This window comes from Camelus ferus, chromosome 11 (genome assembly GCF_009834535.1).
Source record: "Camelus ferus isolate YT-003-E chromosome 11, BCGSAC_Cfer_1.0, whole genome shotgun sequence".
NCBI classification, from domain to species: domain Eukaryota; kingdom Metazoa; phylum Chordata; class Mammalia; order Artiodactyla; family Camelidae; genus Camelus; species Camelus ferus.
In genome coordinates, this window is record NC_045706.1 from 69,813,882 (window position 1) to 69,840,612 (window position 26,731).

A 26,731-nucleotide genomic window follows, 5' to 3' on the forward strand; every position below is an offset into this window, starting at 1 on the left:
AAGTGGTGTGAGGCCACCAGATTTAATGAGCCCAGTCCAGGGCAGCAGCAGTGGGGATGGAGCAGGTCTGACTGCAGCTGCCCTCCTAGCTATCTGAAACAGGTGGGAAAAAAAATCCACAAATCCTGTCCCCTGAGTAGAAGTGGGGAACAGGAACACACATGCATCTAACTTACAACTCAGATTGTTTTTTCATCAGTTCATTTTCTTCTTGAGAGCACAGTGTGTTTGCCAGCGGTTTGCTTCTCTACCGCTCACTGATGGAGGAATAATAAGCCAGGTTCTCCCCAGCATCCAAGCCGCTCCTGGAGAGTAAGGTTGGGGAATGCCACTTCCTGCCGATCCACAAACTCAAAGGCATAGTTATGAAAAGGGGATTTTCAAAATAAATGGAATGACTATGAAAATGTTTATTCTTTTTCAATTGCAAGTCTGTGTGTTTACATATGTGTACGTGTGCACACACATACATAGAGGTAATATGTTTATATTTATTCTCCTGTATATTATATGAAACAAAGAGTTTATGGGTATAATTTACAAATGATGATTCTACTACTTATGTATTTACAAGTATCCTTGACTGAATAGATACAAAGTAAATTAATCGAGATACTTTTAAGCACATCAGATATTTGGCAGCTTCAACATGGTTTGACAGCAAATAAAATCATGGTTTTAAAAATACAGGTTTTAGACTCACAGACATAGAAAACTGTGGTTACCAAAGGGGGAAGGGCAAGGTGGGGTAAAGGAGGGCTGGGGATTAATAGACACACACTACTGTATATAAAAGAGATAAACAACAAGGACCTACTGTGCAGCACAGGGAACTATATTCAATTTCTTGTAATAACCTATAATGGAAAAGAATCTGAAAAGAAAAAACATGTATGTATATGTATGTATAACTGAATGGTGTTGCTGTACACCTGAAACTCACATTGAAATCAACTACACTTTAATAAAAAAAATTTTTTTAATTGCAGCTCTACCACGTATCAGCTGCCTACCCTCAGGTAAACATTCACCTGCATTTTCTTTATCTACAAAACTGAAGGAAGAGTGCCTCCTCCAGTAGGTCCACAGAGCTGCCATTTAGATGGGCGTCTCTCTACCTATGCCCAAGTCTTCCAACTTCAACCTGCTGTCCAGTAACCTAATGGGACATACGGTGTGTCTGGGGCTTTTGGCTAAAAAACAAATGGTAACCGGGGTTAAGTTCAAAAGGGATCTGCAGAAACCTGCCTCGGCAGAATACATGGGAGAGGAGGATGCTGGATTCAAGGCAGTGCACCTGACCCAGGTGGGTGTCCTACTGTCTCAGGATGAGAGATCTTCCTTCGGAGGATGCCTCTTACCTACACACCCTCTTACCCCATACTCTCCACTGGCTGCCTCCCCACATCTGGGGCATGGGAGGCAGGGAAATGCCAGCCAGTGGTTAGGAGAACTTGCTTTCCAATCATCAGAATCCATCCTGCAGTACCCTACTTGCCCGGAGGAGCAGAGCTCAGTAAGGCAGCCCCTCTCAGCATCTCTTAAGGGAGAAGCAGTATCTGAGCCAACGGCATTCTACGAGCAGACAAAGGTTTAAGGCATAGCCTATTTAAAGAGTTACTTAACAATTTTCAAAATAGTAGCGAAACATTTTCCAGAAAGCCGACTGACTCCCAGGGAAGGAAGCACGTACCACATTCTCGTCTTGTTCCCCTAATTAGGAGCAGATCCAGTGGCTGGGATTTATTTTCCTGAGTACACAGCCACAAAAACCAGAAACATCTTGACATGCTGCAGCATCGCTAATGTTTCTCAAATCTGAATTCCTAATTGGGTTTTTTTAAAAAAAAAGGCAACCAAGAATTTTCATGCTGGTTTTGATTCAGGATTCAAAACAGAACCTAAGATGTGCTTTTTTCTATTGTTCCAAAACATGTATAAACTGGGTCAAAATCCAGAAGCCCCATTGCAGACATTTAAAGGAACAGAAAATCAGACCAAGGCATGAATTCTGAATTGAACGTACCCGGGAAAAGTCTTCTTCTGAAACATGAAAACTATCCTGTGATCTCCCACAGACACTTTTCAACATCTTCATCCAGTTACTTTTTATAAGAAGAAAAAAGCATCGGGAGGGGTTTGTATGGTACCCACTTCTTCCGTTACAGGAGTCAAAGGACTCCTTTTCTGTGTTGTTCTTTGTTGATTTATTACAGACATTGGCTACCCTTTTCCTCCGCTTTCACTAAATCCTGTTGTCATAAGGAATCCAGACATGCCCTGGAGTCTGTCATGACGGCATCATCATCCCTACCTGCACAGTTTGTCCTCCAGCACCTCCATGTACTTCGTAGCGCTCTCCTTCACGCTCGTTTCTGCAAAACAAAAATCCAGCGTTGATGCAACCATCATCAAAGATTGGACGGAAGTCAGAACTGCTCAACTAAAAGCCCCAGACCAAAGGATCGTGGTCAAGTCACTAACAATGATAACACCCTATGTTTGGAAAACACTTGAATCCATGGGAGGGGCTGCCTGGAAGGATGCGGTGGAAGGATGCGGTGAAAGGAGTCAGAGCCAGGAAGGCAGGAGTGTCATGCCTTGCTCCAAGCATTAAGCAAGCTTGGTACTTTCAAAGGCAGCTCATTCGGTGTCTGGCCCCTCACCTTTCCCACCTGGTAGCCAACAGCCTGGCTGTAGAATTTGGGAAAGGGAACTAGAGAAAGGGACAGTCCCATCCTATGGATGAACCAGAGACCCTCACCAGTGGTCACTGAGGACGACAGACCCTTCAGTTGCAAAACAAACAGAAACCCGATCCAGCCAGTAAGCAGACACTCACCACTCGGCTCCCAAAGCTGTGAGATTGCCTACCTCGTAGAGATAAACTCAGTGCCTTGTAACCACCAAGCACTGAAGGAATAGATGGCTGTTATGGTTCAGTGGGTCAAAGAGGCACTTTATTAATAAAAAAAAAATGGTACATTTTAGGCAAGTTCTGATACCCTTTGGTCAACATGTCTGTGTTGGAGTGAGGGACAGGAGCTGTACTGGAAAAAGTACCTTGAAATTTCTCATAAAGAAACCAAATCTTTCAAGAGAAATCAAAACAAAAGTTCTGGTTCATTCATTGATAACCGTTAAGACAGAAATTCACACAATGAAAGGAACTGTTCCAGTTGGTCCCTTCTCTTATTGATCTGGGTTGGCTGAACCTAAGAGTTAAGTTGTGTTAAGTTTTTTCTCCAGAGAAACTAGTTCAGTATTTAGTTTCAGTTCCTCCCATGTACCAGGGAGTGCACCACTGTGGGGATTGTCATGGTGATGTGGGTCCAGAAAGTGGACATCTCACTGGCTCATCCAGAGCGAGGACTGCACATTTGGAATACCCCAACCAGCGATGCTCCATTTCAATCCTGTCCATATTTATGTGCCCTGAATACATATTCTAAGCCTTGAGTATAAGCCAGTGAACAGAATCAATAAAGATTCCTGCCTACGTAGTGCTTCATTCCGGTAGGGGTGGGAAATAAAGAGGAAACATAAAGTTCCATTGACAGCGGGAGGGCAGTAAGTTTTATAAAGCAAGAGGAGGGGAGGGGAGTGAGTTTGCAGAGTGATCAGAGCAGGCTTCAGTGAGAAAGTGACATTTCAGTAAAAGCACGAAGCTGGTGCAGGGAGCATGTATGCAGGCAGGCTGGGAAGAGCAGGGCAGCAGAAGTGCCACCCAGGGCAGAGCCTGAGGGCTCCAGCAATGTGTGGCTGGAGCAGAATGCTCTCCGGGGAGAAGTGATGAGGCCAGAGAAACAGCCCAGGTCCGGTCGTGTAGGTCACCGTAGCAGACTGTATTTCCAAACATGGCCACAGTGATATTTCCAGTCCCACCCTCTCTTCCAGAATTTGATCACTCTCCATCAAGCAGGGAAATATATTTCCCTCCCCTTGAATCTAGACAAGCTAAGACTATTCCAACCAACGGAGTATGACAGGAAAGAAGGATGCTGCAGAACTTCTGAGGCTGGGGTCCAGCTTCTGACCTGCTCTTCCTCCTGGGAGCCCAGCCGCCACGCTGTGAGGAAGCCCTAGCCTCCCACAGAGCCTTCGTGTAGCTGTTCCAGCTGATGGCCAGGGCACAGGTCTCAGCCTACAGCCCAAATCAACCACCAGACATGTGAGGGGCTGAGCTTTCAGAAGATCTGAGCCTTGCAGTCAGAGGGACCTGGACATCGTGGAATGGAAGACAGGTCATCCCTGCTGCTTCCGGTCTAAATTCCTGCCTCACAGAGTTTGTGCAAGTAATAAACGATTGTGGGTGATTTGTTACACAGCTGTAGCAACTGGAAAGCTATGTCAGGATTTTGAGTGTTCTGACTGAAACGGGAAAATACTACCTAAGAAAGGCAACAAATCGGCTGATGGCTGCTGTGCTGAGAAGAGCCTGCAGGAGGACACTTGAGAATCAGAGAGATACAGGGAGGTTAGTGCCATCATCCAGGACAAGGTGATGGGGACTGAGACCAGGGTGTCAGCAGGAGCTGGTGATAAGAGCAGATTTTAGATATATTTTAAAGATAGAGACAACAGGAGTTCCTGCTGGACTTGGATTTGGATGTGTGAAAAAGAGATAAGTCAAGAATGACTATCTGTATAACTGGAACATGATGCTGTACACCAGGAACCGATGCAACATTGTAAACTGATTAGACTACAATTAAAAAAAAAAAAAAGAAACACAGTACAAACACTACAAAAAAAAAAAAAAGAAAAGAAAAAAGAAACAGTACAAATACTTAAAAAAAAAAAAAATGACTGACTAAGAAGGTTTTTGCCCTGAGCCACCGAAATAAAAATAGAGTTGCCATCAACTGAGATGGGAAGATAGCGGGTGAAACCGGTTTGGGGTTCAATTTTGGATTGAAATTTGCAAAGAAAGTAGAACTTACATGTTCTCATCAAAGAAAAAACAAAGGTAACCATGGGCGGTGATGGATGTGCTAATTAACCTGATGAGGGGAAATTCTTTCACAATGTACATGAAACATCATGTTACTCACTTTAACGATCTTACAGTATCACTTTTCAATTATACCTCCATAAAGTTGGGAGGTATAAAAGCACTTGAGAAACTTTAAAAAAAAAAAAGAGTCCAATTTGGGATATGACAAATTCAGGTTTATTAGACATCTGTGGGGTGCCAAGTATGAAGTTGGATAGATGAGTCTAGAAAGGGTCTGGAATGCAGGTGGATAGTTGGAAGACACTGGCAGTTGAAGCAATGTGATGAGATGACACCCTTCTGGGAGTGAGAGCAGCTTAAGAAGCTTGTGGTTCTAAGATTCTAGTTTCTGATGTGATAGTACTTTTCATCCAAGCGACAAATACTCACAGCACTGCCCTTGTGGAAAAGTGAGCCACACTCTCAAGTTTAAAACAATCCAGAGGTATCTCCTAGGAATGATTCTACTGAGACATCAAATGCTGAATGCTTGACTCATCTAAGCATTGGAAACTCCAGTCAGGGACACTCGGGACCTACACAGGAACATCCAGGCAGTTGCACGTGCTTTTCCACTGGCCTGGAGGCTGTGACCAGCAGAAGATGCAGCGTTGATTGTCTTCACTGGATCCTGGCCCGTCTCCCAGGCCAGCTATGCACACACATTCACAGGTGGACTCACAGCCTTCCAGGACTGTAGACAGGGAGTCTAGGCTTCTAACTTCCTGAATGATGTGTCCACAGACACACCAATTGAGAATAGAGCTCATCTTTTCTTCCCTTCTCACCCTCCCTCCTTTTCCTTCCTTTTCCCAACATCCTAGAGCAGGGGCCAAGAGCATGGTAGTGAGGGTGAGGCAAGGTTCCAAGAACCAAGGATGATGCTAAGGGAAGCTGAATATGAAAGGAACAAGGAGACCAGGGCTCACCAGCCATCCTGATGGGGGAAAGGCAGGATATTTCCCCACCTCCCCGCATGCTGAGGGAATCTGCTATCCAGAATTGGGCCAAAATATCAGAATGAACTTCATATGACCAGTTTTATGAATCCAATTAAACAAAAACTGATTGATAATTAAACGCGGTAAATCTACAAAAACATTTATAAGAGTGCATGGCACACACACAAATCTGTTACAGGAATTTAACCTGGGTCCTACTTCATGCAAGACATTATATTAGGCACTATTTAAGTACAGAAGAGACATGGCTTCGATGGGCACAGAGAGCTCTGTGGGGCCAGGCACCAGGATTGATTTCTCCCTGGAGCACACAGAAACCTTTTCCATAAATCTTCATCATAACCAATAACCCACAAATGTTCCTGTGAGTCTAATGAAAACAAATTACCAAGCTACCCAGTAACATCCATTTTCAGTGTAAACAAGGAAGGCAGGAGAATGTCAAGAGCAAGCAGATCTAACTAGGTCTCACCGCATTACATCCTTTATTTGCATCATAAAAGGACAGCAGTGTTTGTCATAATAATAGTACAGGTAATGAGTGACACCCAGGCAGACTCACCAACAGATTGAATGAAGAGGTGGTTCTGAAGAACTTCAGCCCCATCACCCTCAATTAATAAGGACAGCGTCATGAGACCATTTCAATGTGATCTTACATTTGAAAATGGAAGCCAAGAAGATCTCATCAGTTTGGCATCAATCACAAATTTTGTCTAACATTAGCCATTTTATTGAAGTTTTCTAAAATGACATAAGTACCAAGTGAGACCTGACCTTGTTATACAAAACCAAGTCACTGGATTTCAAAGATCATTATTCAAGGACTGATTTAGACAAGATTAAGAAGGAAGATGTCAAAGACAAAGGAGAAATTTTAGAATTCTGAGAAACTTTTGAACATCTTAAGTATTATTCTTCTGCTTGAGTTGATGAAAGGACTTCTGTTTATTTGGGTAATTAAATCACACACGGAGATGAAGTAGTAAGGTAGTACTGACAAAGATCCAGGGAGGACAACCACTTAGAAAAATGGACTTGCAGTTGAACTTCTATCATAAGTGGGATGGAATACAATTGTGTGACCTTGAGAGCTGGCAGAATCTGGTATAGGAGGTGCTATGCAACTCAAATTTTACTGAAGATGGAAATATCAGCCTGAACACCTGCTGATACCAAAGTGATCTTGACTGTCACACTGGAAACCCAACATACAGAAATTCTTGATACCCAGATAATGACTTTGAGATAGGAGGGAAGTGGGCAGGGCACAACCATTAAAAGAATGACACAGCCATTGAGGATACGACATAAACTGGTTAAAACCAACTCAGCCCAAGATGGTGGGAGATTTGATTTCCAGCAGACTTTAAGCCTCATTATAGGTTCACTGTAATACATTAGCTGCCAAATGACTCACCCACAGCCACCATGACAGCGCCCAGGCTGACTATTAAAGGTCAAAAATGGGTGGTGGCCCAATTCCTAGAAACCCCCACCCCTGCCTCAAAATAGTTCAAATAATCCTCCCACTCATTAGCATATGAACCTTCCCAGCCTATAAGAACTAACCATCCTCTCCCTGGGGCCACCTCTCTGGCCTTCTGAGACAGCCTGCACTGTGTCTATGGAGTGTGTACCTCTCTGAATAAAGCTACTTTCACATTACTAGGGCTCACTTTTGAATTCTTTCCTACTCGCATCCAAGGAGCCTCCCTTGATGGGGTGCATCCCAGGGACTCACCAGAGACCTGGGACGTGACCATCCTCTTCTGTCCCATTTTCCTGCAGCAACATCAATTTAGTTAACATTCTACTCAGCAATTCCTCGGTGTCAGGTACCATCCAAAACGCCTTGTTCTAAAGGCAAAACCACGACAGTACCTATGAAATGGCTCTATCGTCACCACCACCACCCCTTTTTACAGTTAAAGAAACACGCGGGCAGCAAGGATCCGAGTCACACAGCTGGTGAGGGACAATCCCAGAGCCCGCAGTTACAGAACACAACCTCCATCCTAAATGATGTAAGAGGGGCTAGGACGTGCGCATTGAATAAACGCATGGGGAATTTCAGCCACCGGCAAAATGAAAGCAGGTGTTCAAAGACAGAGTAAATTCAGGAGGGGCCAAAGACTGCTGTAAAAAAGTCAGCATTACAGAGAACACTGGCAATTATAAGGAACAGCCATCCACAAATGGAAATCAAATTATATGTAAAGTGTAGGGAAGAATTCTGCTAACATATCAGCATAAAATACATTACCATTGTGTAATATGTATGTATATATTGTATATATGTATATATACACCATATATACACATCTATATCTATATTTATGTCAATAAATATATATGTGTGTATATATATATATGTATGTATGTGTGTGTGTGTGTGTGTGTGTGTATATATATATATATATAAATATAATAGGCCAAGGTGATTTCAAAGTAGTTTGCAATGAGAAAATGATGAATAATTTTCCAAGGTTCACATTCATGTTGGGTCATGCCTCCCAATAATAAGATGTCAAATTCATGTAGTTTTACAGAAACATTTATATTTTCCCCTATAGATTTGTTTACAGCATTTTTCTGCCATCACTACGCCTGGTGGTCATTTCCACAGAACTCCCAAGAGAGGGCTCCTGAGTTCAACAGGACATAATCTGCCCTAGGCTTCAGACTAGTCACTGCAAATTCTCTAACGGTTGGAACCAGAGAAACACATCTTCCCTAGGTGAGCAATGGATTCACTTCTCATCAGCAAGACCTCATCATTCAACGTGTTCTTGTTCATTCTCTCACTCCCTCTGATGTGGAGAAGAGATTTGCAGAGAAAAGAAAAACGGTCAGATGTGGGACCTACAGAATTAATCGGTGCTGACAAAGACAAGGCTTATCTCCGGAGTTTATCTGCCTCTTATTCGTACAACCATCTAATGTGTCTGAAACGCCTGCCATGTGGCAGGTGGTGCGTTAGGCACCGGGGCTGCAGAGAGGAGTGTGACGCTGCCCTGAGCCTGGAAAAAACCCACTTTGGTGACAAAGATAGTCACACAAACAGATGGCTAATAAAAGCCTCCAGTTCGGTCCAACGATAGAAACTTACAGCAGCATTCACCCGGGGAGGACCATGGGAGGCGATTCCATCCAGCTTGAGGGGGTGGAAAATGACTCCCAGAGGAAGTGACTGAAGTTGAGATCTTAAAGGGTTTTCCATGCTGGCTGAAGCCAGAGGAGGCGTGCATAATCCAAAACAGCAGTTGCACATAAAATAAGATCTGTGTTTTAGAATATCAGGCATTTAATGCCATATCCCATTTTCCCTTCCCAATAATTTCTGAATCACTTTTCCTGGAGTTTTACATCATGATCAGTCAGTGGAGAGCACGACCCCACAGCCCACGCCAAAAGAAGACAAGGTGGGTAGAGGAGATGGGCAGGTCCCAAACCCCAGGCTCCGAGCTACCATCACCCCTGTGCCAACTACACTCGGAAGTGGACGGAGGGAGTCGCTCCTTGATCCAGGTTCTCAGAACTGGAGCATCATAATACGATTCAGGTGTCCGTGAAGAAAGTAAAACCAATTGCTCTGAGCTGTGTTGATTTTGAAGCATCTACTTCCACTGTTTCGCCCTGGGTGATGGCTGCATCTGCGCAGTGAGAAGCCCTGCCCTGTCGCCCTCGAACCCAGAGCGCATCTCAGGGACTTGGAAAGTCACGTCTGTAGAAACCATGTCGGCTTAGATAGGAAGAGACAGTGGGCAGGAGGAAATGGAGGAGGATGAGTAGGTATGCTCCCCCAGGTTTAAAAACTTTACATACACAGCGAGTGCTTATGCTCCGTAGCAGATAAAGCCCCAGCTCCAACTTCACCTGCTGTGCTTGTCACCAGTTAATTGGTGTCATCTGATACCGTCATTCTCACTTTCGCAGCTCGGACCTGCTCCTACACGCTGTGTGCCCTTGAAGCCCACAGCCTAATAAATCAGCACTATTCAACGACAGAGAGAAAACCAAGCGTGCGTGGTATGGAAAGCAGATCGCAAGAAAGCTAACACCATAGGTTCCGAGCATCGTCCCTCCACAGACCCCCACGCACGTGCCCTCTCCTGCCACGAGCCCCCCACTCACTCCCCCCAGCTCGCCCAGCTGAGAGCAGGGCTCGGGTTTGCTGTCTTGCCGTCTAGTGTGCATCCTTGAAAGCACTGTGACCTGGAGATCCATTTACCACATTTTTTAAGTTGCTTCAAATCTTTATTTTTTAAATTGAAGTATAGTTGATTTACAATGTTGTGTTAATTTCTGGTGTACAGCATAGTGATTTGGTTATACATATATTCTTTTTCATAATAGGTTATTGCAAGCTATTGAATATAGTCCCCTGGGCTGTACAGTAGGCCCTTGTTGTTTATCTCTTTTATATACAGTAGTGTGTGTCTGCTAATCCCTAACTCTCAATTTAGTCTTGCCTGGTCATGTACACTCATGAACACACACCCTGGTTCTTTGATTCCTTCTCCCTGCTTCCCACAAACACACACACACCCCACACGCATTCTTTTCAAAAGGCAGACAAGGAATGGAATTGGGGACTTTATTTTGAAAGTGGAACACGATTATATTCAAACAAATTTTTTAGAGCCCAAATCCACACTTGATCTTCTTAAGCTAAGGAAAGGAAGCGCACACGAGCTTCGGGCATGAGCCTCTCACTTGCGTGCATTATCTGGCTTAATTCGCACAGTCCCTCTCTAAATCCCTTTTGAGGATAAGGAGACTGAGGCTGAAGGAAGTTTATTCAAAGAATATATTAAAAAAAATAATAAAGCTGCATTTGCTTTCATTCCAAAGTGTATGGTGGTTTTTTTTTTTCAAATATGCAATACCGCTGCCCAATTGTTAGGGAACATGATACAAGAATTTCACGGATGGAAATTCTGTATTTCACAGAACAAAAGAATGTACTTTTCCCTCTGAAGCAGAGACTTTAAATCTCTTGAAGGTTTGAAACTGGAATCTCTCTATTTGACAGAAAAGCATCCTGCGTCTGACGATCTGTCTGAGCTATTGCCCTTGGAAGGCTGGCAGGACAAGTCAGAATGTGCTCCAGGGTTGGGAAGGGCAACCGTGTTATGCTGAGCAGATCCCCAACGACACATGATGTCTCCTGTATTGGAGGCGCCCTCCTGGACCACCTAGGGAAGTAACTGGCACCCAGGGGATTCTGGCAGGGTGGCACTTGGGAAGGGGAGGGGAGGGTTTCACATCGACTCCTCTGCTTACTGACAGGTAGTGCATGGCACCCAGGTTCACCTCCTCCGGCAGAGGGACTCCTACCAGACACCTTTCCCTTTGGGGGCTATTCCTCCTCATCCCAGCCCTCTGCCAGCAGGTCCGAGCCCTCACCACCTTCTTGGCAGAGTCTGTCCTCCACTTGAGGGGACATGCATCCAATCAGGCTCACTGCCTCTAAGTTTCCAAAGCTGAGCTAACTGAAGGTCCTTCCCTCTCCAGTGTCCACGCTGGAGAATGAGGGCTGGACCTGCCCGCAAGCCTGGTTCAGTCACAGGAGGGGGATGAAGCAACACTCAGAGGTCAGCAAAGAAGGGAAGGAGGGCGTCTGCACAGCTCCCGAGGCCCCTCCCAGCACCCTACCGCCACCTCCGGGGAGGTCACCTGGGCCAGTATAGTGCCTCAGACTTGCACCTTTGCTCCTACTGTTTCCTCTGCCTGGAATACCCTCCTCAAAGTGTTTTCTGCTTTTCTACCCAACAAGATGCTCCTGGGTTCCCAGACACGGTAAAATGCAATGATTAGATTGATGAATCTTCTCTATGCACTTTGGGAAGGCACTAGCTACAGTTTTTTCACTGCCTTATTTCACAAGCCTTTTACAGAAGACGTGGGTTTTCAGTTGGCTGTGAGATTCCTTCCACCACTAGTGACACCCCCCCAACACACACACACACACACTGCCTACATCCCCTCCTGCCATCGCCCCACTGTGGCCCCATGACCGGGCCACACAGGACTGGACACCTCCTGCTTACAGACCACGTTTTATCAGAGGCAAAATGCCAAACAGTGTGCCTGCCCTCTCTTTCATCATTGGACGGATGGGCAATGCCTGAGCGACAAAACAAATACTGTTTATAAAATTAACAGACGAAAAGTAGGAATCTATGCCTGCCGGCTTCCTTGAGACAAACACACTCCAGGGGTGAAAGGACCAGGCAATAAAAAATCTTATAGGAAAACAGCCTGGATGGCACTCATGGTGAGGCGCTCATGGTGAGGGATGACAGAGATGTGTAAAGAAGAGAGGCAGCCGTTGAGGGCAGGGGGAGGCTGGGGGCTGGGGCCAATTCTCCGTCACTTCTCCCTTCCAGCACAGAACCCAGAGGATCCAAGAATTCTAAACTCATACCTGCGCTCCTAGCCATTAAGGAGCCATTAGTTGTCAGCTGTGTTCACCATGTTTTTTATTTTCCATATTTTAGGGTGCTCTGACATCTGGGCTTTGCTGACCCTGGAGGGACTGCCCCCCCCCCCCCCGGGGATGGCTGGCTCCTAGAGAACACACTCATCTGAGAACTAACCTTTCATCTGAAAACCCACCAATCCAGAGCCTACATCCCCAGCCACCTCCTCTCTGGGTCTTCTTCTCCAGGCCACGATCCCCCTGCCCTAATCGCCCAGGGCTGGGCACCAGACAACTAGGGACAGTCCTACACCCTGGAGCCCTGAAATGATTCAAACCAGCCAGTCCCGAGCCTTCTGACTCTGCCTCTCCCGTTCCTTCCCCCAGAAACTGCAGTAAAGGCTGGTGCCTGTTTCCCCGCTCCCTCTGCCTCCTGACCAACCCCGGTGCTTCCTCTGGTGGCCCTGCATAGTGCAGTGTGTCCCCTTCTCTCAGGAATGGCAAGTAACAAACTCTCTTTTAATTTTTTTTAATTGCAGTATAGTCAGCTTACAATGTTGTGTTAGTTTCCAGTGTACAGCACAGTGATTCAGATATATAAAGATATATATATTCCTTTTCATTTTCTTTTTCATTATATGCTATTACAAGATATTATATATAGTTCCCTGTGCTATATAGCAGGACCTTGTTGTTTATCTATTTTTGCAAATAATAGTTTGTATCTGCAAATCCAAGACTCCTAATTTATCCCTCCACCACCCACCTCACCCTTTCCCCGTTGGTAAACATAAGTTTGTTTTCTATGTCTGTGAGTCCAAACTCTCTTTTATTATTTTTTAAGGTTTTTTTGTTTGTTTGTTCTCATTTGTTTAATTGAATGATTGTCAGTTTACAATGTTGTGTTAATTGCTGGTGCACAGCACAGTGATTCAGTTATACATACATACATTCCTTTTCATATTCTTTTTCATTACAGGCTATTATAAGGTATTAAATATAGTTCCCTGTGCTCTACAGTAGGACCCTGCTGTTTATCTATTACATATATAGTACTTAGTATCTGCAAATCCCAAATTCCCAATTTATCCTTCCACGCCCCCTCCCCGCCCCCGGTAACCACAAGCTTGTTTTCTACGTCTGTGAGTCTGTCTGTTTTGTAAATAAGTTCATCTGTCTCGTTCTTTCAGATTCCACATGTAAGTGACTTCATACAGTGCTTTACAGCCGTGGTCTGACCTGCTGGCCTCCACATAATAATAAAGCCTACAATTTAAGCCTCAAGTTAGGACAACAGGACATGCCGCACTTAGCCACCTACCAGACTGATACACAACTTTAAACACCCAGATACACCGTGTGTGGGCTTCGTGCTGCATCGCTGCCCAGCCCCACGGGTGTTCGTGATGAGCCTTCTCTCTCCCGCATTTGCAGCAAATTCTATACCCGACAAAGGGAATGGAAGAGACAAGCCTGATCAGCTCCAAACACAACGTTGTGAAAGAGCTGAACTTCAGCCTTATTGAGACAGCTGACAGGGAGCATCACCCCTGATCTTTCACAGCCCAGCCTACGACGACGCGTGTTAGGAGGCACCCAGATGGCGCCTTCCTGGGGGGAACAGTCAGGGATGGAGCCCCCTCGTGTTGGGGGCTCAGCACAGGGGGAGTGAGTTGGCAGCTGAGAAGGTTCACCCTGGCTGTGCCCCTGATGACCCCAACACAGTGTCCTAAATCAAGGTTTGGCACATCTGGCTCCTGGATTTGCCATTTCCATGCAGCAGAGCTGGGAGACACAGAAGCTGAATGCAGAAGTCTCATGGAGACTTCGAGAGCTCCCTCCTCCAGGTGCACAGCTGGGCTCCAACTTCCCCTTTTCACACCACCCTTCTCATTGGAGAGAGAACCCATGAAAATCTGTCTAACACTCAGCCTTGGCTTCCCTTTGTCCTTGGAACAAAACCCAAACCCTCCTCAACGCCTGCAGACACTGCGGATCGGCCCCCTGGTCTCCCTGTATGCATGTGGTCCTCTCATCACCTCGGCCCTGATCTGGCTTCATCTTCGACACACAGACACACCAGGCTTTTTCTCCATCCTCGCCTGGCACGCCTCCCCTGCCACCCACCACAGGAGGGTATCCTATCCTTTCGGCCTCAACCTAAATGTCACCCCCTTAGAGGATGCTTCCCCTGCAGTCATTGGCTGCTTGTCACTTGATTATTTCCCCCCGATCCTTGACTGTTGCCTCCGTAGGCCTTGTAGCATCTTGTAATTATTTTATTTATGGGTTCACTGATATGTGGCTGTTGTTTTCTGTTTCTATTTTTTTGTCCCTCCCATTAGAATTCAACTTTCAGGAAGACAGCAAGCCAAAGTGGGTTCTCCTTATGTGTGTGCGGTAGTTAGATTATTTATTAGCTCTATTACAAAGTGTGTCTGATTTCATTTTCCTGGCCTTGCTGCCGAGTTCCGCTGTTTTCATAAAGCTGAGGAGGGCACCTGGGGAAGCATCCTGGTTATGAGCACAGGCAGTGGGCATTTGGCACCCGTGGGGAAAGCCCAGAAGCCAGCTGGGTGCCAGGCATTAGGGGCCACTGGCGCCTTAGACGCTCAACCTCAGTGTCAACACTCAGCGCTGCCCAGCTGTGAGGAAGCTCAAACTCACACTCCAGGTGTGCAGAGCAGCTCGAGGAGGCAGAAATATATGTGAGATCGGAAGGCTTTGTGCCAACTCCTAACCTGAGAGCAGGGACTCAAGACTGTGGATGAAGAGGAACCCCTGCCCCATTCACAAGGATGCTGTGAAAGCCGTGTCTGTAAGCCGGGGGCTCTGACCTTACTGCTGAAACACGGCCTCCATACCCCACTGACCAAATTGAGACTCGAGGACAGAATTTTGGATGAAGCAGAAAAGGCAGCTTTCTTTCTTTGCCAGGCAAAGGAGGCACAGTGTGCTACTGCCTCTAAGACTGTGAGCCTGCTGGGGAGAGAAGGCAGGGGGTTTTATAGTAAGAGTACAAGAGTTCCAGGGGCGGAGCTAGTTTCCATAGAGATCGCTACAGGGTAACAAATTGTTGCAAAGTTGTTCTTGTTTTTTGCAGATGCAGTGGTACCCTTCCTTCTGCTGCGTATGAAGTTCACCTCTGGATTTGGGACTCTCTTATTATTCTTGTACCTAGAACAAAGGATGCATAGGAAGGGGGTCTGTGGAAAAGAGCTCTATAGAAAAACTTGTGCAGTTTAAAGTCAGATTGGTAAACACTTTTAGCCTTTTAAGCAGGCTGAGGCCTGGGACCTCAAACAACAGGATACAAGGAAACCACAAGGGTCCAAAAACAATGGCAGACAAGCACAGTTGGGGTGAGTTATGAACAACAAGGTGCACAAAACACCCAACAGCCATTTCTGAGGTGTTGGGGTCAGGAGCAGGGCACTGAGATTGATCCCTGCACACAGCACCCACACCACAGGGAGGCTGAGTGGGCCACTCAGGCCTCCCTCCTCTACAGCCCAACCCTGGTCAGCAAGAGCCTGAGAAAAACCCTTTAAACCATCATACAGTTAAGCAGTTACAAGCACCATTACAGATGTCAGATGGTCACCGATGACAATAGGGTCCTGCCTGGTTACAACCCCCTGCCAGTGTTGAGGCTGACTCTGATGTTCAGTCTTCGACTCTGGTCATTGTATTTGGGGTCATGCTAATGTGAAAACTGAAAGCATTAAAAACAAAGTGCTAAAACATCTCTAACAGCGTACAAGCGCCCTCCATCCTGCCCCCCCAACACACCCGAAAGAGCACAAGATCCACGAGAGTTTAAAAATAGCCGTTAACACGGATTTCAAGCAGAGTAAATGAAATGAGTCCAATTTTCTACGCCTTTCATTTTAAATTATGTGCTAACTGTCTTGAAGCCTGAGATGCGAGTGAGGAGGAGGGGACATTTAAAATCTAATTTTCAAAAATTGGGTCCTAAGGCAGAACAGTGAAAATGCATTTACACATACAATTGCACCTGCAAATCAATCCTGGCAGAACCAGTGTCCCTTCGGCTGGTGAGAGCGCCTGGCCTGGGCTCACCTAGCTTCCAAAAGCCAATTCACTGGCTCACAGGAATTCACTGAGCCCCTGCTGGGTGCCAGCTGGTGTGCTAGGTGATGGAGGAGACCCTGCTTTCCAGCCCACTGCCTCAAGAACCTTGTAAACTCCCCAGGGCACGGCACAGGTAAAGAGGTCTTTACAACACACGGAGAGAGGCCAGGATGGACTAGCTGGTGAGCAGAAGACAGGCACTTCCCACGGTGGAGATGGGTGGAGGCTGGGGGGTGTCATGGGGAGGGAAACAGCCAAGTAGAAATAGGGCAGGTAGCAAGGAGTGAGAGGGGCAAGGAGCCATATGCAAAGGCTTGGAAGTCAAGGGAGAAGGAGCCTATTTGGGACACTGAACACTGAGGCCAACTGAAGATAAAAGTGTCAGGCAGGGGAGGAGGGTAAGAGGGAGTGGTGAGAAATGAGGATGAGGAAAGTATGTCGGGGGAGGGGGAGGGGACAGCTCAGGAGCAGAGCATGTGCCTAGCATGCACGAGGTCCTGGGTTCAATCCGCAGTCCCTCATTAAAAAAGTAAATAAATAAATCTAATTACCTCCCCCCAACAAAATAAAATAAAATAATTAATTTAAAAAAAAGAAAGCATGTGAAGAAGGGTCATTCAAAGGTCTACCAAGGAGCATGATGTGGCCAGGCTTCTTGTCCCTGAGAATAATCTCCCTACAATATACAGAGAAGATTGTAGAGGAGAATGGGATTGGACGTAAGAGGGTCAATTAAATACTGCTGCTGGGATGCAGGAGGCTTGTGAGACGGATAAAGGTGGGTTGATACCAAAAATATTAAGAAAATAGAATTGACTGCATTTAGTGTTCAGTTGAATTCATTCATTCTTTCATTCACTCAACTACTGTATAGCGAGCAGCGACTATGAGCTGGGCACTATTCCAGAAGCTAGACACACAACACTGAAAAAAAGAGTGTCAAATAAGTGGATTTTTTTTTAAAATGCTTAAAGTCGTGCCTGGTATTTGGGAACTATTAGGTTATGGCTTAAGTAGAATGAATAAAATAAAACATACGTGGAGCTTACGTTCCAAGTGGGGAGAGAGAGATGCAAAGCAGTAAGTATAATACACCAGCAGCTGCGAAGTGAAAAAGGACCCCATGTGTAGTGGCCGAGGGCCGCTATTGTAAACAGGGTGGTCCGGGGAGACCTCCTTGAGGCAGTGACAGTCCAACAAAGAAGTGACACTACACAAAAAAAGTCAAAGCAGAGGGAAGGACCAGCCTGATGCCAGGCTTCTGGCTTGGTCAATTGGCAGAACCCTCAAAAAAGAAAGATTTGGGAGGAGAGAAAGTGCATTCCCTCTTTAGTGTATGGAGCTGGGTGTGTCCTTAACATACCCAAGTAGAGGTGCTCAAGAGAAGGTGGTCATGAGGGGAAGGAATCCAGCGAGGTGGTGGGTAGGGATTCAGCCAGGAGTGGTTCTCAGCTTCTAGAAGCTGCCCAGATTCCCTGGCTCACGGCCCCTCCCTCCGTCTCCACCGCCAGCAATCCCACGTCCAGCCCCTTCACGTCCCAGGTCTCTCCGACTCCCCTTCTGCCTCCTCTCCCCTCTGCTCCCAGCCTGAGAAAGTCCTCTGCTTTTACAGGCTCTTAGGATTAGACTGGGCCCCTCCTTTATAACCCAGGACACCTTCTCCACATCAAGGCCCTTAACCTTAATCATGTCTGCAAAGTCCCTTTGGACTAGGGAGTGGACACTGTCGAATGAAATAAAATGCACAACCTAAAAGTTGAGAGTCATGTTTTATTTGGCAGACATCTCTGAGGACTTAAGCCCAGGATGACAGCCTCTCAGATCTCTCTGAGGGAATGCTCCAAAGTGGCAAGGGAGAAGCCAGGATACATGAATTTTTGCAACAAAGACCAGGTGGTTGGAACATCAAAAGATTACCATTAGTTAAAGAAAACCAGGCATCTCAAGTTAAGGAACTTAGCACCTTTCTGTGTACGGGAAGGTGCAAGAGTCTGGGCTCGCTGAAATCATTCCTTTGAGATGCACCTGGCTATTTAGGGCCAGTGTCCTCTTCTTTCCCATCCTGAGTTCCCTCAGGGAGCACCACTGGGGGTGGCTGCCAAGGCCAGGCAGCCTTTTTGTCTGCATCCTGAGTTCCCTCTACTCCCTGCCGGGGGTAGCGGTAGCGGCTGATGACTTGATGGCCACAGCATCCTTGGTTTACTGACATGGCTGGCAATACTTCTCATTCATAATTTCTTTGGGGGCTGTTATTCTACCTGACATGCCAGCCATGCAGCATGAAAAGAAAACGTGACTGGGGACAGAATCCCAAGGAACAAAACCTTAAAAAGACGGGCAGAGAAGGAGGAGGTAGCAATGGTCACAGAGATGGAATATGGTCAGAGAAGTAGTAGGGCCCCAGAAGGGCAGGGTCTATAGAGGCAAATAAAGGACGAAGTGTCTCCAAGGGTCAGTAGGACTAGATGCGACCCAGAGGGTTGGAAAGCGTCACCTGGGTTTTGCAATAAAAGCATAATTGGTGATCTACAGCTGCCTTCACACACACACACACACGCACACGCACACGCACACGCACACGCACACGCGCGCGCGCAGAAATTGCTCTTTACATTGCTTTCTACCAAGCTGCGGTGCCCCAGCCCCTCAAAGCTTCCCCGCCCTGCCATCCATCCATCCGGCTCCACCTAGGATGCGGTGGCCGAGCTGCGAGGAGGGGACGAGGTTTCAGTGATGTCTCGCTGGCTGGGTACCAGGACCTCATCAGTCAAACAGACATGAGTCTGGTTTTAAAATAATCAGCATGACTTTCACCCCACGTGCACACTGTCCCTCCATGGGACAAAATGAAAGGTTTGTGTGCGGAGGAAGCGAGGAGGGAGCCCTTTTTCACTAGATCCGCTGAAATTGATCCTCCCGATATGGGAAAGCACTAAATGCTGACAGAAAATCCATTCTCCAATCCCCACAGCCTCCTGGTATTTGTTTTAAGTATTTAAAATGCATCAAGCTTGACATGAGAATGGTTAATAAGTTAACATCCCAAACAGTTAGGAGAAGGTAGGTATAAAATGATTGGCTTAAAATGATCCCAGTGAAACCATTTCTTCTGACAAGATCATAAAATGCACTTTCCCTGTGAGTCAGACGTAACTAACTCAGCTCTGTCATAAAGCGGGATGCCGGCTTCATGCAAGGCAGAATCTGTTAGACTGCAGATTAAAGTGTAATTTTCCTCTCACATCGCCGTGTGGCTGAGGGATGGCAGTGCCTTTTCTGACACTCTTTCTGTCATCGGACGCAGAGATAAGTGAGCAGTTCCTCCTTATCACGGGGCCACGTTATAAATACGTGAGTTGCACACCTACGGCCAATCAATCTTCAACGAAGGAGGCAAGAACATACAATGAAGAAAAGGCAGTCTCTTCAGCAAGTGGTGCTGGGAAAGCTGGACAGCTGCGTGGAAATCAGTGAACTAAGAACACTCCCTCCCACCACACACAAAAATAAACTCACAATGGCTTAAAGGCTTAAACATAAGACAAGACACCATAAATCTCCTAGAAGAAAACATAGGCAAAACATTCTCTGACATAAATCACAGCAATGGTCTCCTAGGTCAGTCTCCCCAGGCAATAGAAATAAAAGCAAAAATAAACAAATGGGATCTAATCAAACTTACAAGTTTCTGCACAGCGAAGGAAACCATAAACAAAAGGAAGAGGCAGCCTGTGGACTGGGAGAAGATATTTTCAAATGATGCAACTGACATTGGCTTGATTTCCAGAATATACAAACAGTTCATACAACTCAATAACAAAAAATAACAAACAGCCCAATTCAAAAATGGGCAGAAGACCTAAATAGATATTTCTCCAGAGAAGCCATACAGATGGCCAATAAGCACATGAAAAGAGGCTCCAATATGGCTAATTATCAGAGAAATGCAAATCAAAACTACCATGAGGTATCACCTCACACCGGTCTTACACGGTCAGAAAGGCCATCACCAAAAAGCCTACAAATGGTAAATGCTGGAGAGGGTGTGAAGAAAAGGGAGCCCTCCTGCACTGCTGGTGGGGATGTAATCTGGTGCAGCCACTGTGGAGAACAGTATGGAGATTCCTTAAAAAAAAATAAAAATAGTTACCATATGATCCAGCAATCCCACTCCTGGGCATGTATCCAGAGAAGACTCTAGTTTGAAGAGGTACATGCACCCTAATGTTCACAGCAGCACTATTTACAACAGCCAAGACATGGAAGCTGCCTAAATGTCCATCGACAGATGAATGAAGAAGATATATATATGTATGTATACATATTGCCATTTGCAGCAACACAGATAGACCCAGAGGTGATCATACTAAGTGAAGCAAGTCAATCAGAGAAAGACAAATATCGTATATCACTTATATGTGGAATCTAAAAAAAAATGATACAGAACAGAAACAGACTCACAGATATAGAAAATAAACATTGTTACCAAAGGGGAAGGGGGGGAGGTTAGGGACAAATTGGGAGTTTGGGATTAGCAGATACAAACTACTATATATAAAACAGATAAACAACAAGGTCCTACTGTACAGCACAGGGAACTATATTAGATATGTTGTAATAACCAATAACGAAAAAGAATATATTTTTATGTATCTATATATACATACATACATATATGTACAACTGAATCACTTTGCTGTACACCAGAAATTAACACAACATTGTAAATTAACTACACTTCAATTTAAAAATTAAAAATAAACAGATAAATAAATAGGTGAGTTGGATGGTGACCCCTTTGGCCAAAATAAAAAAGAAAAACTAGGAAACCCACATTTTCTATTTTACAGACAATATAGGAAGGCCCTGTTACCACTCGAGGATCCCACTGAGGTTTTAAGAAGTTCGTCTTAAGGGTTGCAAAAGTAGATTTGTTTTGTTTAAATATCAAGAAACAATGTGGGTGAAACTCCTATGGGCTTATTCTTTTTTTTTTTTTTTAACTTTGTTGAAGTCTAGCTGATTTATGATATTGTGTTGGTTTCAGGTACACAGCAAAGTGATTTGGTTATACATATACCTACATTGTTTTCTGATTCATTGCCATTATAGCTTATTACAAGACATTGGATAGAGTTCCCTGCTGGGCTAATTCTTAATTACAGGTGTTGAGATCCAGAGACATTAAGGAAAGTGGCCTCAGCCTCTAGCAGGGTAGTTGCCACCTTGACAGTGGACGATTTTGATAGGTTTGTCTGCCTTTTCGTAAACCCAGCCCGGTCAGTTTCCCACCTGTATCATTTCATCCTGCCTTTCTTTCTGCCATCTACCCTCCAACAATAAAAACATTTAAAAAAAACCTCTCTCAAAATGAAGAGTGCAGTGTTGTCACTGCTCTTCCTGGTGTGGGTGGAGGGGCGGCTTAGGGACGAGCTCCACCCAACACACTCGCATGTGACCACCCGGTACCCAGAATGTGTCACTGGTCTTCTGGACACAGCATATTGTTCTGGCCTCCGTGGCATTCCCACCTCTGTCCCCTCTGGGCTGCTCTGAGGGGTGGCAGAACTAAGAACAGGGGCCGGGTGGGATGGGTGCTGGGAGATCGTGGACAGGACGAAAGCAGCTAGTCTGTGTGGCGGAAGCAGAGTAGAGGGCGGCTGGGCTGGGTTCAAGGTGCTGCAGGTAAGTCCCCTGAACTCAGCGAGGCGTGCTATGTGGCTGTTTCATGCACAAAAAACACTGGAAAATTACATTTTGCAAGCAGATTCCATTACAGGTCGGGCACTGTACCCTTATACATACTCAAATTAGGAAAAAGACATATATATATATACACACACACACCTATATATAGAAAATCTTGTATATTTTATTTCGTGGGCATCTTAGGAGATTTCAAGGGCAACTTTCAATGTGATTCATTTTTGCCGTAAGTGTTACCTTTAGAACACAACCCCTGCGTAAGGTAAATGTCCCTCTACCAACTGAACTGGCTTTATAAGGCAGAGCAGTTAACCCCAGGATTACACAGGGACACACAGTGTTTGAAAGGTGTTTTTTCGGTTTTCCTCGTAAAATGACATTCTCTGAAATACAACTGGTGCATTTGGGAGACCTTCCCAACCTTCAATCTAAACTTTCCTGCTTTGGAAAATCCAGGATCTGAATTTTGAGAACAATAAAATTTAGTGATTTCTCCCCACCCTTTTGTGGATTGCTTTCCCTTGCCTTCATGAGGTGGTTGGAAAAATAAATAAATCTGTGTTTTTAAAAAAAAGAAGGGTCCACTCATCTTTGTTCCCAAGTGATTGGGCTTCCCCTAATAGATGCCACTTGGCTATTAAACCCTCAGGATACACTACGGTGCCCTGAGGCTCAGCTCTGGGCTCCCCATAAAGTCCAGAGAACAGACTGGATCATTCTGCTGTATTAAGATATCCTGAACTCTCTTTACCACAATCCTTCCTTGTCCCATTTTGGCAAGTGCTCCCTCTGAATGTGAGCACACAACGGCTGTGGCCGCGTCGTTTATCTCTCTGGCTCAGACCCAACCACAAGTTAATCCCTGCAGGCTGTTCAAACAAGAGCAGGAGGCTCAGAGATAAATTCGTTCCTCGGTTTCACCCAACCCCTCTCTAAGTCACCTCCAGTGGAAGGTGCACCTCCCAGGAGGCAGCCCTGCCTTCCAGCAGGGGAGGTCTGGACACCCGCTTCCCTGCTGGAAACTTCAAATCACCTCCGCAGAGATAGATATCAGCTTTGATTGTGAAATTAAACCCTTTTCCACCTGATCAAAATAAGGAATGACCCATTTTCTGTAATTTCATTAAACAGATCATTCACATAAGACTCCTAACAATAATTGATTTAACTGGTTTTTGTCCGGTTAAGTGACCATGTATAAAATACACATCTTACAACTCCAAAGGAGTGTATATTTAAGAAAAATACCACTAAGAAGATTTCACCTTACAAGTTTAATATTTCTACTGGGATTTGTTACTTAAAAAAAAAAATTCCCGATAAACAAATTTCTACCATACAGCACAGGGAACTATATTCAATATCTTGTAGTAACCTATAATGGCAAAGAACATGAAAATGAATATATATGTATATGTATGACTGAAATAGTATGCTGTACACAAGAAACTGACACACTGTAAGTTGATATACATCAATAAAAAATAAAATATTTTAATTTAAAAAATTGTTTTAATAAAATAAAAATCATTCTCGTTTTCTTTCGTTTATCTGTACTATGCAGTGTCCATTCAGATCCAGCACAGACACTCTGTCTTGGACTCTTAGAAAACGTGGTTCCCCAAGTATAGTGGACAGGCGATGGGTCTACACTGAGGAGGAAAACTAATCCCTTAAAACAAAAAGGAGATGAAGGGGACAGATGGAAATGCTGGCCCTAGACCAGAGGGTATGCCTGACCGCGATTGGGTGGCCCTCAGAGCTACTGCAGCGCATCCGTTTCTCTTCCTCTGCTCCTCCTTTCTCTCCCTCTCCCACTTCCCTTGCTGTCTCCTTCCCCTGCCCTTCCTTCCAGAAACACCATGGGCTGAGGCAGCTGTGCTGAAGGCTGAAGAGGTGGGTTAACCTCGGCTTCCTGCCTTCTGCCTCCTCCTCAAGTCTCACTGTCACAACTAGAATTTGGGGGGGTCTGCCAGCAGAGCCTTAGAGGCTGTGAATGACGGCTCGTCCAGTGATGCATGTCCCAGGGGAGGTGCTCAGTGACCCAAGCTCACTCAGATCTGGGGACAGTGGGAGACCCGGTTGAGGAGATGACTCTGGCCAGTGCGGGAACTAACTGCTCCATTTTGTCCCAAACTTCCGGACTGTACGCAACTTCTGGACCTACCCCTACTTAATGTAGGACACCAGGTCTACCCCGCTGTCTTAGTCCATTCAGGTAGCTACAACAAAAGCACTGTACACCGGGTAGTTTGTAAACAACAGAAATTGTGCATTTCTCACCATTCTGGAGGCTGGGAAGTCCAAGATCAAGGTACTACTGGGCTTGGAGTCTGATTAGAGCTCTTTCTGGTCAGTTCACTGTATCCTCACATGGTAGGAAGGGCAAGGGACTTCTCTGGGGTCTCTTTTATAAGGACACTAATTCCATTCCTAAGGGCTCCACCCTCATGACTTAATCACCTCCCAAAGGACCCCCCCCCCCAATGCCACCACACTGGGCATTAAGATTTAACATATGAATTGGAGGGGGGCAGAAACATTCAGTCTATAGCACCAAACAATATGCTTAATGCAATGCATATTTAATTTTAAAAGAAGCCAGGTTAAAATGAGCTTGGAGAATTTTCTGGAAATTCACAAATCAACCTTACAAAAATCAGACACCATGAAATGTCACCAAACTAGGGATATGAATAAATGTTTGAAGAAGATGCAGCTGATGGGTCATACTCCAAAGGACAGATGCTTTTCCCAGAATCATTATAGAGGTGACACTAGAGAACTGGATGATTGCCTTTTAGGGTTATTGTTATAATTCTTGTACCAATTACAATACTATTACTTGTATTATAGTACTTGTTTTTGCTTCTTATAATTGAAGGACAGTACAGTAGAAGTGGTTAAGAGTAAGTCTCCAAGCTCAGGCTAATCTGGATTAATTGAGCAACTTCTCAGCTCAGTCAACTTGCGCAAACGAATCAGTGTCTCCACATGAAAATCAGGACAATGCTTGTACTTCCCTCATAAGGGTGGCTGTCAGGAATAAATGGTACCTAATGACTTGTATCATTTCTTGCTATTGACGTTATCATCAGATACACCAACATCATCATGATGGGGATGCTGGGGTGGCACAGGGACATTGGTCTCCATTTCACATATTATGACCTTGGATTTTTCTAATATCACTATAAATTGAGCTTTATTTATAGAGGAGCTTTACCACTCGATTGGAGCTCTCCAGGGTTGAGAATCAGAAACATGGTATGGTTTTTCACAGGCTTCAAGAAGAATAGAAGTTTTTAATTATAGTATATTAATACTAGATAAATATTCAGTACATCTAGTACAGGATATATTATGCATTTTAGGATTATTTCACAGCCTCGGTCACACACTGAATTTAGAATACTGAGCAGACATACGGAATCAGCTCCTGAAGGGTCCGTGGGGTGAGGTAGAAAGAGGACAGTTGCATGTTGCACAACTTCAGAAGCACAGTGCACACGAACTCAATGTGGATGGTGCCCCTGGAGTTAGGAGGTGCCACTGAGGCTCAGAGGAAGAGCACAGACTTTGAGGTCAGACAAAATGGGACTCAAACCCCAGCCCCTGCTATGAACTCGGGCATATTCCCTAACCTTGGATCCACTTCCTAATATGTAAAATGAAAAAAATTAGTCCTGGGTTCGCTTATTGTCCGAATTAGAAATTGAATCCAGACCATTTAACCAGATGGACCTAATTATGCAGCCCTAAGAGAGGACAAGAGGCTCACTGTCATTTTAGTAGGTTATTTTGCAAGATTTCACCTTCCTAGGTAGGGCGACCACTCTGCGTTAACTCCGAGCGCACCATTCTCATGGAATAACACGCCATGATACCGCCACTGATTTAATGGGCATCGTGCTTGCAATTAAGGACATGGCCAGTAGGTGTCGGCACTGAGCAACAAGCACGTGGTACAAACAGTCCAGCCCGGCTCTCCACAGCCAGGAGCAATTCACAGGTCAGTGCTGAAACTGAACTGTAGGACAGGTAGATTAACGTGTGTGAGAACAGCACAGACATCCCACTGCTCCGGAAACACTTATTAGCCTACTTTGGTTCATTCACTCACTCGCTGAATCAACAAATACTTACTGACCCCGCCAGGAACTGCTGAGTCAAGTTAAAGGCTCCTAAGCAAGCCCTTTCCTGGGCACCATGACATAAGCAAATCCCTGAGTCAGCTTCTGTAGATCCACATCCCCACAAACGCATCACAACAGGGAGGAGCCGGGCAGACTCACCCACTCCTGCACCAACATTAGCGCCATTCCTAGCAAGGGCTGGAGGAGGCTTGAAGGCGGGGAAGCAGGAGGAGGCGGAGCTCACCCTCTCCCACGAGTACATCAAAAATACATCTGCGTGTGGGACAATTCTCACAGAATATCTACTAAACTTGGACAGAAGATCTTGTACAGCTGGAACGACAAAGAAAATCTTCACAAAACCTGACAGACAACAAGGTCCTACTGTACAGCACAGGGAACTATATTC

The 26,731-nt window shown here is 45.4% G+C and overlaps 1 protein-coding gene and 1 long non-coding RNA gene across 6 annotated transcripts in view; one reads left to right on the plus strand and one right to left on the minus strand.

The window, feature by feature from the left end:
• Positions 1–26,731, minus strand: part of TSNAX (translin associated factor X) — a 393,490-nt gene that overhangs the window by 71,478 nt on the left and 295,281 nt on the right. For all 5 annotated transcript variants that reach the window (XM_032491816.1, XM_032491821.1, XM_032491819.1 and 2 more), the window contains one exon: positions 2,315–2,375. In XM_032491816.1, the coding sequence (XP_032347707.1) occupies positions 2,315–2,375 (61 nt within the window). The remainder of the gene's footprint in view (positions 1–2,314; positions 2,376–26,731) is intronic.
• LOC116667261 lies at positions 1,571–25,761 on the plus strand. Its single transcript, XR_004324089.1, has 3 exons — positions 1,571–2,022; positions 12,270–12,273; positions 25,750–25,761. It is a non-coding gene; the product is annotated as an uncharacterized LOC116667261 (long non-coding RNA).